The sequence below is a fragment of the Cetorhinus maximus genome, chromosome 18 (assembly GCF_964194155.1).
Source record: "Cetorhinus maximus chromosome 18, sCetMax3.hap1.1, whole genome shotgun sequence".
NCBI classification, from domain to species: Eukaryota; Metazoa; Chordata; class Chondrichthyes; order Lamniformes; family Cetorhinidae; genus Cetorhinus; species Cetorhinus maximus.
In genome coordinates this window covers 51,552,072-51,569,689 of record NC_135896.1, presented here as the reverse complement: position 1 = coordinate 51,569,689, position 17,618 = coordinate 51,552,072, and the positions used below count along the sequence as shown (strand labels likewise).

The following is a 17,618-nucleotide window of genomic DNA, read 5'->3' as shown; positions in this document are numbered from 1 at the left end:
ACTTAAGGATCATCCCTGTGTGGGGTTAAGTTGAGTATTTAAGGATCCGCTGGACTTCATGTAAAATTATTAACTTATTAACACCTGCACTCAAACACTGAAAATGTATCGACATGTCATTACATTCTGCAGGTCTCTAAGCATATGTGTGCAGTTGTCCTTTGGTAGCGGGAATGTAATCTATAAACTATCTTGCCAGCTGTGAACCTTGCTCAACAGCCACTGCCCGGTTAGACTAATAGTGCAGTGATAAGGCAAGCCAAGTACCTGAATCAATCAGGAAATGGATACTAATTGCGTTACATACTTGGTAGGTCTGACATATGATGTAAAAATAAGGATTACCATGTTCCAAGTTATTATGCACATATATCTCTGAAAGTCAGCTGACAAATGCTAAAATCCCAATAGACTGCTACATGTGGATCTCCCACAATCCAGAAATAATTTTGTTGCATTGTATCTGCTTGCACCTATTTATGCAGTCCAATGGAACTGAAACAGCTGAAATTTACTTACTGTATTGCCATCCTTCCATCTGAGAGAAAATTTGGGGAATACAGCTGGTAAGGCCAAATGAGATCATCTGCTGTACTTCTTTTGATTACTGGAGAAGCCAATTCTGGAAAGGCAAAGTCTGCCACAAGTGCCACACATGAAGTTGCTCCTTGCAGTAGTGCAGGATAATCTCTGCTGACACCTTGTTTGCAGGGCTGGCATCTGCTTCGGAGTTTATGAAACAAAATGTTGTGGTGGCAATCTCCTGTCCACAGGTGTCAGCAGAGCTTCCCACTTGTCGTGATTGATATTGAGGGCCCTCGTGTCTCTTGACAGCATCCTTGAATCAAAGCTTTGGGCACCCTGCTGGTCTTTTGGCATATGTTACCTCCCAGCATGTTTGCCCTAGAAAGGATTGTTTCATTGGTGACTTTATCCTTCCATGTGATGCCAAGGATGCATTATAGACACCGAAGATGAAAGTTATTGAGCCTTTCTTCTTGATAGGTGTAAGTTGTCCAGGCTTTGCTGCCATACAGCAATGTGCTGAGGATACAGGCCTTGTAGTACCTTGGTCCTGCGGGTCAGGTTGTTGTTTTCCACGTCCATTTTGTTAGTCAGCCAAATTTGGTGGCTGCCTTTCCAATGTATATCCTGAGCTCTTTGTCGAGAGGCAGGCTGTCACCATAGATCCAAGGTGGCAGAATTTGTGGACTAATTCCAGCGGTATGTTAAGTATGATCACAGACGAATTCACAATACCCTGTACCATAACTACAGTTTTCTTGACACGGATAGTGAGGGAAAACATGACGCAAGCATGGGTCAGACCATCCATGAACCTTTGGAGCTAGTCTTCTAGGCAACCAGTGCAGCATCATCAGCATACAGAAGTTCTCTGATCAGGACATGCCACACTTTTGTCTTGGCTTTCAGTCTTGATAAGTATACCCCTTCCATGTCGGCAAGGAAAGCATAGGTCAGTAAGACACAGAAAAAGATACCAGAGTAGAAGCCAAGAGGAAGCCCTGTTGTGGTGCACATAATTGTGAAAGCACCACAACAGAGTGAGAATCTTCAGAGAACCGCCAATTTTCTCTAATATCCAGTACAGGCCTATCATAGTCATGGTGTCAAATGCTTTTATGAAATCCACAAAAGCAAGGTAGATGTTTGATGCTCTGTTCATGTCTCGAAGCTGATGTAGGGAGAAGATCATGTCTACCATGGATCTACCTGTTATAGAGCCACATTGTGCCTCCAGTTGGTTCTGTTGGCTAGTCGATGGAGCCTTGTTAGAATGATTCTGGAAAAGGCCTTCCCAGTGATGGTGAGGAGTGCATTGCCCTGGTAGTTGTTGCAATCCCCTCGATCGCCTGTGTTCTTGTATAATGTGATGCTGTTTGCATCACACAGCCTGTGGGACAGGGCCTTCTCTCCAGCAGAGGAGGAAGAAGTCATGGGGGTATGGCAGCAGGTGGGGTTTTCCATACTTGAGTAACTCAGTTGATATTCATTCTATCCTTTCCAGGTGCTTTCCTTGCTGCTAGGGAGTTGGTACTCAAGTAATGAGGGTTCTACATAAAGCTCATACATAATGAGTAGCTGCAGAAGGTCATTAAGCAAAGGCAGCAAGATATCCATATTTCATGAGAATAGCTCGGAGTAGTGCTGTACCCAGCGGGCAGTTTGCTTGTTCCTGTCAATGAGTACTTCCCCATCTATGCAGACTTCACTGATATTGTGCCAGTACCTACTACTCACAAATTATTTTCACAGAACATCTAGTGACATAAGCCCAGAGTTGCCTAAATGTTGGGCCAACAGATCAGAGATGACAGAAGATTGGATGGTGAGTAAGAAAGACACCAAGATGAAGGCAATGTGATGGCAACCAAGCTGTGGAGCAGAAATGGGCAGGGGAGCAATGCAAGGGTTGAGGACACATTTGAACAGTGAGTTTTTTGGAGGGGTTTCACCTATAACTATAGGGAACAGGAGCCACATGTGTTGTAGCAGATCTTGGGGAAAGACAAGACAGACAGGCAAGTCCAGTATTCAACTGAAGGAACAGAAAACCCTGACATATTTGTTTTGATTTTCAAGTCCAGAATGATTGTGTGGCCAAATGCCAGTGGTGAAATTAAGCAGGAATTAAAATCTAGCAGCAGCACAGGAAAGAGAAATAGGAATTGGAGGCCACAATTCAGCCAGGTCCTGATTTTTATTGAGCCCTGGTTTTTACAACAATTAGGATGTCATAATATTTGTTGAAAAGCAGAATGCTTAACTGCACTACAGATCAATACCACAGCAGCATCTTTAGACATAACTGATGCTGGATCCAAATATTCGCACTTTTAAAATGGATTTTGCCAACGAAAGTAGAGGGAGGAAAGATACTTAACAAAATGAAGGCACAGCTTGGTACATGGTTACTGTACAACTTTGGTGTCAATACAAAATCTGGTCTAGTTGTGAAAAATATATAATGAGCAATAACATCGATGGTTTACCTCTTGCCAGCAATTCTTCTCCCAACTGGACCTCTTCGAGAAAAAATTTCTGTACTGCTTCAACATCTTTCAGATCAGGTAACTGAATTTACAAGCCAATGAGAAACATGAGTCACAACAGTATTTAATTCTAACATTTACTTCAAAACCCAAAATGAAGATAATGGCTAGATAAATCTATAACTTACTCCGACCGTTATTCACGAACATAACATGATAATTTTGTCTTATATAGCTTAACCCTACAATATAATCTATTACCTTCATGTCACTATATTGCAATGTCAGCTCACTAATTCCTACGACTGATCAGTTGACACTATGTGCAGCACATAAGAAATGTTACATTATCGGAGGTGCATTCCTTCAAATGAGACATTCATCTGAGCAAGCAGACCGGGTCTCAGCTTATGTTCAATTGTGTTAGTTGAAGAGCAAAGGGTTTTTCAGTATCTTGGCCTACATTCTTCCTTCTAGGCGACACCACCAAGAACAGCTTAGCAGATATTTATTAAATTTGTTGTATTGCAAGACCTTGCTGTGCACGAACTGGCTGCCATGTTTGCTGCATAACAACAGTAACTACATTTCCAAAGTAATTAATTGCATGTGAAGAATTTTATGGAATGCCCCAAGGACATGGTAAAGCTGTAATTACTTTTATTGCTTTTGGTTTTACAGACCTCCAATATTTTCTAAAAATCGTAAAAACTTTATAACTCTTCTGAGAATCTCATCATGGGACACACGTTAAAAATGAGGAAATCAGTATAAGTCAGTTGCAGGTTTTTCACCTAATGCAAATACAATTGTGAAATAAGTAACAGGGAAGTTCTTTGAAGCAGTATAAACTTGTTAAAGAGAAAATTAGAGGCATTTGAAGAGAGAAAAGATCAAGGAATGTGGAAGAGAACGCAGGTGAGATGGAGCCATGGAAAAGGAACACGTGTTGGATCTGATGGGTTATTGAGAGATTATTAATGTCATTTGTGATTACACAACACATAATGTCTGATGTACAAATGAAGGTCTATCCTCTTTTTGTGTATGGATTTAACAAACTAAAAAATCCACCATAATATACATCTTGAAATGTCTAGCATGCTTTTTGGCCACTTTGTGGGCTTGTTCCACTATCATAACTATTTTGGTCACTAAAATAATTGTTCTTTGTCTACTATGATGACTATTCCTGAATGGGCTTTTTACTCCTGTAGTCTGTTGTCCTTCTGGTGTATACTACTTCAATTACCATAAAAGGTCCACAAGCTGGATATGCTGCCTCATTTAATTGTATTTCTTCACCTCTATCTCTTCCCCCTGACCCCAGTGCCCACACACCAGCTCAGGATTCAACCATTTCCATCCACCTTGCACTCTCCAAGCTCATCTCCATGAAACACATCACCTGATTCCTCAATCTACCCCCCACAACTCCATTTCCTGGTTCCATGCGGGCTGACACTAGCAAAGGTTCTTTTTGGCACCTTCAAGCTCCACGACAAAATCATCATCTCCCTGCTCCTTAAAAACTCAGCTTAGCCCATCCACTCCCTCTATCACAAATATAATCTCCCTTTCCTTTATAAGCTCCTCAAACATGCTGTCATCTCTCAACTCTGCCCAATCTCCCAAAACTCCATATTCAAATTTTCCCAGTTCAACATCTCCCCTTCTCATAGCACCCAAACATCTCTAGCCAAAGGTATGAATGTCCTCCATGACAACATCTATGGTACATCATCCCTCCTCATCCACCTTGACTTTGTTTGACACCCAGACCCAAATGAATTACAACTTCTTCCAGTTTTACATCTGGCAGACTGAAGCCATCATCTTTGGCTCCAGCACAAACTCCCAAGCTTTAACTCCCATATCCTCTTCATTACCAAGGCAACTTCCTTCATTTCTACAACAGTTCCTGCCACCAACTCTAGATCAGACTGTCACCAAAATGCTCATCATCTCACACTACTCTAACCAAACCCTTACTGGTCTTCCATCCTCAGCTCTCCAGGAACTCCAACTTGTCCCAAAACTTTCACACATGTATCATCATTCACATGTCCACTTGCCCATTAGGTTTTTCAACATCCTTGACTAACCTTGGCTTTCTGTCCCAAACATATTTAAATCCAGAAATACTGCCTCTTTCAATGCTGTATTCCTTTATGAATACATTGTTCCTCGGACTCTGGCCTTTTGTACATTTCCATCTCACCAGTGGTGGCAGAACTTCAGTTATCTCTGTACTACTCCATGGAACTTCTTCCCTTAGCTTACCCTACCTCTGGACCTCTCTTTTCATCTTTAAAAATCTCAAAATCCACCACAACTAATTTTCATTCATGCCTAATCCCTTTTTCTAGTTCAATGCCCATTTCCTTAACACCTATTTGTGAAGTGTCTTGGAACATTTTCTATGTTTAAAGGTGCTTTTCAAATTCAAGCGGTAATACATGTTATAAAGCTTGTCAATTTCATATACTGCTGTATGAGGTCTGTGTCTTTATAGATTCAAAGGTTAAAGCAAAATACTGCAGATGCTGGAAATCTGAAATAAAAACAGAAAACGCTGGAAAAACTCAGCAGATCTGACAGCATCTGTGGGGAGAGAAACAGTTAACGTTTCGAGTCCATATGATTCAAAGGTTATTCTGCATCAGCATGTCACATATGTCCCATGATTTCTTGTTGCAATTTGAATTGAGTTTATTTTCTTATTCCTAAATAAAAACATCATTTAAAAAGGATCAGCATTGTATACCAATCCCTCATAGTAAGCAGAATTAATAGATACCCAGGATATGAATTAATTAACTGAAATGATAATAATGTAATTCAGAACAACAGTAAATCCAACATGCTCCTCAGCTACATCAATTCTAAACCAATAATAAAAGACATGCATTTATAAAGTGTCTTTCACAAGCTCAGGATGTCACAAAGCATTTTATAACCAATGAAACAATTCCTTTATTCCAGCTATTGTTAACAAATGTTCCATATTCTCCTCTAGCACATCAATATTTTCATTTCCACTATCATTGATAGAACTATTTATTCAAAAATCAGAAAATGCCGGAAAAACTCAACAGGTCTAGCAGCAGCTGTGGAGAGAGAAACAGAGTTAACGTTTGACCCTCCTTCAGATCTGAAGAGAAGTGGAAATGTGATGAAATTTATACTGTTTTGTGGGGCAGGGGGGGGGGGGTGCAGGCGGAGCTGAATAGAAGGCCAGTGATAGGTGGGGACAAAGGAGGGATTGACAAAGATGTCATGAACTAAAGGACAATGGGATTGTTAATTGTAGTGGTTAGTGCTAAAAAAGGTGCTGATAGTGGCATAAAGGCAAGAAAGCAGAATGTGATAATAGCAGAACAAGGGTAGCAATGTGTGAAAGAACATCATGGAACAAGTAACAGATGGCCCTGTAGGGGATGAGGAGGGGGTGGGGGAAGAAAAAAGGATAGAAAATGGGTTAGAAGGGGGGATAAAACTACAGATAAATTAATTTAAAAAGTGAATGAATAAATGAATAAAAATAAAATAGAAGGCTGTCAAGTGTCTAATTGGAAGATGAGGTGCCGTTCCTCCAATTTGCGCTGGGCTTCACTGGAACATTGCAGCAGGCAAAGGATTGACATGTGGGCACGAGAGCAGGATGGTGTGTTGAAATGGCAAGCGACTGGAAGGTGTGGGTCATGCTTGCAGGCAGACCAGAGGTGTTCCGCAGTCACCCAGCCTGCGTCTGGTCTCCCCAATGTAGAGGAGACCACATTGCGAGCAGCGGATGCAGCAGATTAAAATGAAGGAAGTGCAAGTGAAGCGCTGCTTCACTTGAAAGGAGTGTTTGGGCCCTCGGATGGTGAGGAGGGAGGAAATAAAGGGGCAGGTGTTGCACTTTCTGCAATTGCAAGGGAAGATGCCGTGGGAAGGGGATGAGGTGTTGGGGGTGATGGAGGAGTGGACCAGGGGGTCCTGGAGGGAATGGTCCCCAAGGAATGCTGACAGGGGGGTTGAGGGGAAGATGTGTTTGGTGAGGGCATCATGCTGGAGTTGGCGGAAATAGTGGGGGATGATCCTTTGAATGCAGAGGCTGGTGGGATGAAAAGTGAGGAAATCGGGGACCTTATCATGATTTTGGGAGGGAGGGGAAGATGTGAGGGCAGAGGCACAGGAGATGGGTTGGACACGGCTGAGGGCCCTGTCAAGCACAGTTGGGGAAAACCTCAATTAAGAAAGACATGTCAAAAGCGCCGTTTTGGAAAGTGGAATCATCAGAACAGATGCGACAGAGGAGAAGGAACTGGGGAACGGGTTGAAGTCCTTAAAGTCCTTTATGGGTGACCGTTTTGCGCAACACCTCTGGTCTCTCCACAAGCATGACCCAGACCTTCCTGTTGTTTGCCGTTTCAACACCATCCTGTTCGTGCCCACATGTCCGTCCTTGGCCTGCTTCAATGTTAAAGCGAAGCCCAACGCAAACTGGAGGAACGGCACCCTATCTTCCAATTAGGCACTTGACAACCTTCTGGACTTAACATGGGGCAGAATTTTCTGCCTGCCAGGCGGGCTGGCCCGATCCAATCTCCAGCGGGCGGGGAGCCAATCCCCGCCAGAGAAGTGGGCCCCACCGCCATTTTACGTGGGCGGGCCAATTAAGGGCCACCTAGCGTGACGTCCGGCGGGAAGCGCTGTGCGCTTCCTGTGCGGGCGGGGGGGGATTCCCCAAAAGCGAGAGTGCACTCTTTCACGCATGCGCGCGAAAGAGCGCACATCTCCCTGAGGCTAAGTGCTGCCTCAGGGAGATAGCTTACACTTTTAAAAAGATTAATAGAGAAAAAAAAATTCCCTAACATGTCCCCCTCATGTGACAATGTCACATGAGATGGAACATGTTCATAAATTACAGTAAAACTTTATTAAACTTTTTAGAACCCTGCGTGAAACCTTATCCCACCGATGGATGAGGTTTCATGCTTTTTCTATTTGCCGCCGGGGCTCCTGGCCTGCCCGCCAACCTTAAGGTTGGACGGGCAGGTCCTTTAATTGTTTAAATGATCCTGTTAATGGCCTCAATTGGCCATTGACAGGTCGGCGGGCGCACAGTTGATTTTGCTGTGCCCCCACTTCCCTGAAAATTTAAATGGGGCGGGATGACATCGGGGATTCCCCCGACGTCATCCCGCGTCAGCGAGCATTTTACACCCCCTGCTCGCGACGGCAAAATTCTGCACATGGAGTTCAACAACTTCAGACCATGAACACTCTCCTTCATCCTCACCCCCTTTTTTCACATTTATTTTATTTTTTATTCACTTATTTTTATGTATTTATCCGTGGTTTTATCCCCTCTTTATCCCATTTTCAAGCCTTTTTTTTTCCCCCACCACTGCCCCCTCCCACCATCCCATCCCCTGCAGGGCCCTATGTTACTTGTTCCATTATGTTCTTTCACACATTGCTACCCTTGTTCTGCTATTAGCACATTCTTCTTTCTTACCTTTATGACACTATCAGCACCTTTTTTAGCACTAACCACTACCATTAACAATCCCTTTGTCCTTTAATTCGTGACATCTTTGTCAATCCTTCCTTTGTCCCCACCTATCACTGGCCTACTATCCAGCTCCACCTGTGACCCCCCCCACCACACAAACAGTTTAAACTTCACACATTTCCACTTCTCTTCAGCTCTGAAGGGTGATATGGATTCGAAACATTAACTCTGTTTCTCTCTTCACAGATGCTATCAGACCTGCTGAGCTTTTTCAGCATTTTCTGTTTTTGTTTCAGATTTCCAGCATCCACAATATCTTGCTTTTAGTTATTCAAAATATTCATTTAATGTCTACCTCATGCTTTCATCCAGATTCAATTTTCCCCTTAATCCATAAGCAACTGGATTCATTTTAGCCATTCTTTTGCTATTAATATGCTTTTAAAAGTCCTTACTATTTCATTTTATATTACCTGCTAGCCCTTTTTAATTCCCTTTTAAGCATTCAAATCTTGCCATTCACCATGACAATACATTCCTCGTGATTTTCTTTGGCACTGTTAGTCCTAATTTTATTATACACTTCCCTTTGTGGTTTGGTTTTAACCTCTCTACATCTTCACAGAACTCATCTTTTTGATGTATGCATCTTTTTGATGTATTCTAAAAGGCAAAAAATTGTCTTCCGCTCTATCCATCTCATATTTGAAGATTTCCTACTACTGATTGGTTGTCCTTTTGCTAACTTTTTTACCCAATTAATTTGGATCAAGGTTCTTAATGCACTGAGCTTTGGCTTTTCCCACTTCAACATTTTATTTCTGGCTTTTCATTATACTTTCCTATTCTTATATTGAACCTAATAATTTTGTTGTCGCAGTTTCACAATTGTTCTCCTACTGTAATATCAAGTTTTTTGCCTCAGTTAATTTTCCAGAACAAAACCAATCAATGCTTCCTTCATTGTTGGTTTAAAAAAACTGATCTAGAAAGCAAAGTTACCCAATATTATTGCACATCTCTCGGAACCGTCCATAAATTTCTCCTGTTATCTTCAAAATTTTGTGCCCTGTAATGTGTGATGATTGTACTAGCACCCTTCTTGTTCTCAGCTCTATGCACATTGATTTTGTCTCAACACATTGGCCAGAAACTCACTAAATTCTAGTCTTCTGGTAGAATGCTTCCTTAATATTACCAACTCTCTATCTCTGTTGAAAATGTTAGAACAAGGAATATTGGCCTGGATTTTGGTGTAGTAATGACAGCAAAACTTTTAGTGTTTATCATTACTCCACTGAAACTGACAACAATTTCTGAGTCCACAAATGCACAGATTAACACAGAAATCCAGAAGTTGTTGTCAGTAATTCTATGTTTCTCCCCCCATGTTTCCACCCCCACATCCCCACGAAATTATGGAATTCAAAAAAAGTTAATGCGAACTTCCACCCTTATGCTGTTAGCTTTGCTGTAAAAACCCTTGAAAAAGTTACACCTTTTGAATGAGGTGTAACTGGGATTTTAATGGCATACCAACTTCATAATTACTACTAAACACTCAGTGTGGCCCTGAAAAGCTAATTTTATATTTGTGGAATGTCTAATTTCTCCATACTGATGAAAAAATCTACCTTAGTTTTTTTTTAAAAACTAGTGTTTTTCTTTTTTTTTAAAAGTTTTTTCTTATTTTAGTTTCTTTCTTAATCCAATGATGCTCATTTCTTTCACTAGGTAAAATTTTACATTAAAAATGTAGGTAGGAATTTAACTGCTTTTAATTTCCTGGTTAACTTTTGTGATTTACTCCCTCTCTGTTTGCGGACATCACTACTCCAGCATGCCAAGACCTCCCCTTGACTTGGTGCCAAATTTAAACAGCTGCCAGGAAAGAGGAAAAGCAAACCATAGAAATCATTAGATTTCTGTGGGCAGCTTTCTTCAAGGTCCATAAGACCATAAAGCATAGGAGCAGATGTAGGCCATTCAGCCCATCAAATCTGCTCCACCATTCAATGAGATCATGGCTGATCTGATAATCCTCAACTCCACTTTCCTGCCTTTTCCCCATAACCCTTGATTCCCTTATTGATTAAAAATCTATCTCAGCCTTGAATATACTTAATGACCCAGCCTCTACAGCCCTCTGCGGTAAAGAATTCCACAGGTTGACTACCCTTAGGAGAAGAAATTCCTCCTCATCCTGTTTTAAATGGGCACCCCCTTACTCAGATTATGCTCTCTGGTCCTAGACTCTCCCACAAAGGGAAACAACCTCTCAGCATCTACCCTGTCAAACCCCCTAAGAATCTTATATGTTTCAATAAGATCGCCTCTCATTCTTCGAAACTCCAGTGGGTACAGGCCCAACCTACTTAATCTGTCCTCAAAGGAAAATCCCTCCATACCCGGGATCAACCTCGTGAACCTTTCTGGGCTGCCTCCAATGCCAGTATATCTTTGCTTAGATAAGGGAAACAAAATTATTCACAGTATTCTAGCTGTGGTCCAACTAGTGCCTTGTATAGTTTTAGCAAGACTTCCCTATTTTTATACTCCATTCCCTTTGAAATAAAGGCCAACATTCCCGTTGCCTTCCCTATTACCTGTTGAACTTGTTGGTTAGCTTTTTGGGATTCATGCACAAGGACTCCCAAATCCCTCTGTGCTGCAGCCTTTCTCCCATTTAAATAATATTCAGCTCCTCTATACATCCTGCCAAAGTGCATAACCCTCACACTTTCCAACATTTATATCTCATCTGCCAAGTTTTTGCCCACTCACATAACCTGTCTATATCCCTCTGTGGACTCCTTGTGTCAACCTCACCACTTGCCTTCCCACCTATTTTTGTGTCATCCGCAAACTTGGCGATAGAACATTCACTTCCCTCATCCAAGTCATTAATATATATTGTAAATAATTGAGGCCCCAGCACTGCTCCCTGTAACACTCCACTAGTTACAGGTTGCCATCTCGAAAATGCCCCCCTTAACCCAACTCTGTCTTCTATTAGTTAGCCAATCCTCTATCCATGCTAATATACTACCCCCATCACCATGGGCTCTTATCTTTTTAAGTAGCTTTATGTGCGGTACCTTATCGAACGCCTTTTGGAAATCCAAATATATTACATTTACTGGTTCCCCTTTATCTATCCTGCTTGTTACCTCCTCAAAGAATTCTGATCAATTTGTCAGGCATGATTTCCCATTCATAAAGCCATGCTGACTCTGCTTGGTTAGATTATGCATTTCTTAATGCTCTGCTATTACATCCTTTATAATAGACTCCAACATTTTCCCAATGACAGATGTTAAGCTAACTGGCCTACAGTTACCTGTTTTTTGTCCCCCTCCCTTTTTGAATAAAGGTATTACATTGGCAGTTTTCCAATCCTCTGGGACTTTTCCAGAATCTAAGGATTCTTAGAAGATTACTACCAGTGCATCCACCATCTCTGTAGCTATTTCCTTTAATATCCTAAGATGCAACCCATCAGGTCCAGAGGACTTATTGGCCTGCAACCCATCAGGTCCAGGGGACTTATTGGCCTTTAGCCCCATTAGTTTCCCTAGTACTCTTTCTCTAGTGATAGTTATTGTATTTATTTCCTCTCCCTCCCCCACTTTTGCCCCTTGATTGTTTAGTATTTTTGGAATGCTATTAGTATCTTCTATTGTGAAGACTGATGCAAAGTATTTATTCAACTCCTCCGCCATTTCCTGGTTCCCCATTATTATTTCTCCAGCCTCATTCTCTAAGGTGCCTATGTTCACTTTGGCCTCGCTTCCTTTTTATATATATTTAAAGAAGCTCTTACGGTCCATTTTTATATTACTTGCTAGTTTACCCTCAAAGTTTATTTTCTCCCTTTTTTTTCTGGTCATCTTTTGTTGGTTTTTAAAACTTTCCCAATCCTCTGGCTTACCACTAATCATTACCACATTGTATGTTTTTTTTCTTTCAATTTGATACTGTCCTTAACTTCCTTGGTTAACCATAGAACCATAGAACACTGCAGCACAGAAAACAGGCCATTCGGCCCTTCTAGTCTGTGCCGAAATATTATTCCACTAGTCCCATTGACCTGCACCTAGTCCATAACCCTCCAGACCTCCCCCATCCACGTAGCTATCCAATTTATTCTTAAAACTTAAGAGTGAGCCCACATTTACCACGTCAGATGGGAGCTCGTTCCACACTCTCACCACTCTCTGAGTGAAGAAGTTCCCCCTAAACCTTTCCCCTTTCACCCTAAAGCCATGTCCTCTCGTGTTTATCTCTCCTAATCTAAGTGGAAAGAGCCTACTCGCATTTACTCTGTCTATACCCCTCATAATTTTGTAAACTTCTATCAAATCTCCCCTCATTCTTCTACGCTCCAAGGAATAAAGTCCTAACCTGTTTAATCTTTCCCTGTAACTCAACTCCTTAAGACCCGGCAACATCCTAGTAAATCTTCTCTGCACTCTCTCAATCTTACTGATATCCTTCCTGTAGTTAGGCGACCAGAACATGATTAGTTTATTTCCTTCCTTGAATCCTCCTTCCTCACTGGGATATAGCTTTGTTGAGAGTCATGAACTATTTTCTTAAACGTCTGCCATTGTTCATCAACCATCTTTTCTGCTAAACTCCTTCCCCAGTCCAATCCAGCCAACTCTGCCCTCATTCCATTGTAATTACCCTTAAGTTTGGCACAGTTGTTTCCGACCCAAGTTTCTCAATCTCCAAACTGAATGCTAAATTCTACCAGTGGCAGTGGTCAGTGGCAAGCATCCTTGCTTCACCACTGACCATAAAATCCACACCATTAAGTCTTTAGTCCTGTCCAAACCAAAGTCACGTAGTTAAAACTGCTGTAACCGTTTTATAAAACATGGTAGTGCTCATTGTTTATATTCTCTTCGAAGTACAGTGCAGTTACCGCAAGTAAGTTGTTGGGGTTTTACAGTGTCTTATATTTTATTAAGAAGAAAGAGTAAAAGGATGAGAAATTGTAATTTAGTGTATCTCAGCTCCCTGTCACTTAGGTTCACATATAGGGGATCATTCTCTCCACACTGGCAATGAGCCAATCCTATTCACTACTGAATCAGGAATCAGTCAATTTGTTTTACGATTGATTAATTCGAAGCAAAAAAAAGCTAACTTCTGAACATAAAATCATTGCTAATTTTATTAAGGATAATAATTTTAAAAACTTGGACACGTTTCCCTTTTTCTGTTTAATTCCAATCAGAGCAGATTTCACTCCAGTCAAATTTCTTAGTCCATAAATCTAAGATCCAGAACTAAATTTTCCTTTTTGAATAACTAAATATAGCAATAAAATGGACATCCTGGGATATGTACACTCCAACATTTTGTTTGGCTTGGCAACTGCTGCCATATAATATGCCATTACAATATTTCTTAAATATTTTTTCCACCCAGTTTTCTTCCATTTGTTCCTGAGGCATGTTAGATTTATACACAGTTCTCTAATACTTCAAGCAGTTGATCATTCTTCATGTATCAATGTAGACAACGAGTGTCAGCTGCTATTAAAATATAAACTGCACCACAGTGTACACCAAGCTTTCCTCCACCCACATACTTGACAACAGGTATCATTGGATAACAATGAGAAGCAAAAACTGTGATTGATTCTCCTTGTGCCCACCCTCTACCTACTTTATAATCAAAGACACTGATTCTAATTTCAGCAAGTTCTTACTGCCTTTAGAGGATATCAGATAATTCTGCAGACACTAAGGATTGAACCTGGAAAAGTTCCTGGTCCAAATACCTGCTGCTCGCTCAATTCCCAAAAATTTACAGAGTATAATGCTGCACATCACTATGAGTAGTTAATCTTACCTTGCCAATACAACCGTTTTCTTTATCTTGTTTCTTCTGTTTTCTTCTTCCTGTAAATTTTGAGAATCAGAATAGCCATTTAAAATCATGGAAATATAGAATGCAAAATGAAATCCAATTTCTGAACTTCGAAGTAGAACACAGACGAAGTTAAAGGAACTTCCTTATTAAGCCACTGGAGAGCTGGGAATATAAGTTTTGTATATGTTTATATTCATTCACTGGAATTGTAAAATAAATCAACTGTGATCATTTACATTAGTGAACAATTATACTTGCCAATTACAGCATCACTAATTCATTTTATATATTTTGAAGCACATGAAGTAAGATCAAACCTATTCTTTCCTCCTGTAATACAGTTTGAACCTTGTGATCTTCCTTTACATCATTATAAAACTCTGGCCAAGGAACAACTGTAGCATAGCCAGCAAGGCAATATTCAATTTATCTTATTCTTATCTACTAAAGAAAGATATTTCTTATCTGAACAAACTTGTATTTTAATAATCAGAAAGAAAATGGTGGTTTTTGACCTCGATAGTTATTCAAAACGTCCCGGAGTTTTGGTTCAAATGTTCATTAAAATTTAACTATGTGGTTATCTAAAAGCACAATGTTTCATTATGGTTCTAATGATTAAATTATATACATTTTGCCCTTAAACAAACAGATTATTTTGATGCCAGTTCAAGACTACAAAGTTTCATTTCACATTGTAATCAGAGCTGAAACAGTATATGTTTACTTCAATTAGATAAGCATTCATCCAACATTCAGCCAAGTGAAAAGTTGCATGGCAAATAAATCTCGAGGGGAAAAAATGGAATATGTCAAAGCCACACATAATGCTTTGTAGTCTTTGGTAATTATAAATTCCAGATCACCAATTTACTTTTACTATTGTTCGGACATGTAATTTAGTTTTAAAAAGTTTACTGGTGACTGACTTTTTAAAAAATAATCACTTACATAGAACTCATGGGTACATGCAGCATTACACATTAAAATGTAGATCTAAAAGTAGTATACGTATAAAGTGTACATAACACTACTCTTTCTTTCCATTAACAAATCCCAGGTCTCAAATTGAGAGATAAATTCATGCAACTTCCGCTGAACTATTGAGTGAAATCAAATTAAACTTATTTTAGTGCCCCTCCTACCCTTGAACTGACAAGAATCCACTATAACAATGGCTCTGTCATGCTAAAGGAAAAGTCTGTTGTGATAATAAAACTTCAGTACTGCTACAAAACATAGGTGATTTACTCTAGAGATAATCAAAAAAGGTTACCAGCATGCCACCAATTCTCACTTTACAGTTTATATTGTGGGCTTGATAGCTTCTAACTGAATTCTGCAGCTGAGCAATAATAGTTAATTAAAATTTATCAAAATTACAACAATTGTCTTCTATTAAAACTTCAACATTGATATAATAGTTATATTTTAAGTTACTGTGCATTGTAGTAGTTTGCACTCTCTCATCCATTAATTGTCAACCTTGAGAAAACAAGGAAAAGGAAAAGATGGGAACCAGAAAAAAAGCAGGGAGAAAACAGAAGTTGGCAAATTACTCTGTCTAATCAAAGAATCAAAAGTTTGTATCAAAGGAATCTTAGAAGGAAAACAACTTTCTCACCTTAACCTTCTCAACTGGAGAACACCACACAGCATGAGGGAAGAGAGTGGAGCTTAAAAATGGAAAGTGGGACAGAAAGGGAATTTTAGTTTTATTTATAAAAAATACACTGTGGTCTGCTATAGTGTGGAACTCAGTATAAACTGGGTCCCCTCTTGGACCCCAAAGTTTTCATTTAAATAGTATTTGTCCAGTCTGGTATTAGAGCACACAAGTCAGGAAGGCTTCCAGATAAGTAACTAAACTCTGCTGAGGCAGCAAAGGAATTTCAGTTGACCTCAACACCACTGTTTTAGCAAAGAGACAAACTTACTAGTACTGCTGCTGGCTATCCAGTGACTCCTGCTGGATAGCGTATGTATGCGTAAGCCTGAGTATTAGGCACCAGCAAAAGACACTGCTTGGAGGGGCCCAATGCATACACATCTTCCTAGCCTAGGAGGAAATGTTAATTGATGTAGGAAACAAAAATACCCCAATAAAATTTATACCCAACCAGATGTGGTTCTCACAAAATACACTGGGGCTCCATTATAAAACAGTCTCATCTATAAATGCAGTCTAGAGATATGGACCCCCTAAACCACGTTATAGCAGGGTCCCAGTATAAATAAGTCAAATGTTAAGTGTTGAACTTCGAATATACAACACAAATATTATCAAGATATGCTTTCCTTAACTTAAAGAGCCGCTCCACTGGCATCTTCATGTGTACAGATCATTCTGAGAAATAATAAGAGTAGTTATGCTATGATTCAATCTTCAACTTAATACTACTATATTAAAGTTGATCACAAATCAACCTTTAAAAACTAAAGGTACGTCTAAAACAAAGGCCAGTTTACAAAATCATCCTGTTGAATGTGTTTCTCTTTACCTTAGTCTTGTAACCATGTGTTCACTATGGTTAACCAATGAGGCACTCTCATTTAACTATCTGATGGTTTAATTACCAAATTGAGCAAATTACTGCAGATACTGGAAATCTGAAATAAACACAGAAAATGCTGGAAATATTCAGCAGGTCAGGCAGCATCTGTGAAGAAATACTTAAGACAATCATAATTTTAGAACCAGCCGAAACTCACGTTATAAAGCAGATTGTGCTGCAAGGAAGGTGCTTTTATTCCAGTTCTGACCCACGTTCTTTAGAGCAGCTGCACTCTCCTGTAATTTAGCAAGTTCATCCACGCTGGAAAAATCAATTGAGGGAACGATGCCGGGGCCCCCCGCGGGCTGTCTGTTATTCTAAATAAATTACATTTATTCCTGTAACTGAGCATGTCTCAGCAGCCTCCATGCTAAATGCAATGTTGTTGAGTGTTGGTTAACAGGACACAACCACCTGCAGTTATACAAACATCCATTTGTCGTTGGTAACTGGGGAGACGGCGAGCGAGGCCCGAGGGCAACACTTACTTTCGCGCAACTTTGCTCTGAAATCGGGGGCGCTTCTTCTTTTTCTGTCAAAATATATACAATAACCGATGAAGGCTGCTCCAAAGACGCCGGCCACGATGGCCCCTGTCTTACCGATCAGCAGCATTCTTGCCCACTGTCAGCTCCTGTCCGCAACCCGACCCGGAAGTGG

The 17,618-nt window shown here is 40.3% G+C and overlaps 1 protein-coding gene across 1 annotated transcript in view; it reads right to left on the bottom strand.

Moving 5' to 3' along the window:
- The window catches only part of LOC144693173 (mitochondrial import receptor subunit TOM20 homolog), a 23,127-nt gene extending 5,509 nt beyond the window's left edge, over positions 1-17,618 (bottom strand). The window contains exons 1-3 of the mRNA XM_078562714.1: positions 17,447-17,618; positions 14,383-14,432; positions 3,015-3,096 (exon numbers count right to left, since the gene is read on the bottom strand). Coding sequence (XP_078418840.1) covers positions 3,015-3,096; positions 14,383-14,432; positions 17,447-17,573 — 259 coding nt within the window. The 5' untranslated portion in view covers positions 17,574-17,618. The remainder of the gene's footprint in view (positions 1-3,014; positions 3,097-14,382; positions 14,433-17,446) is intronic.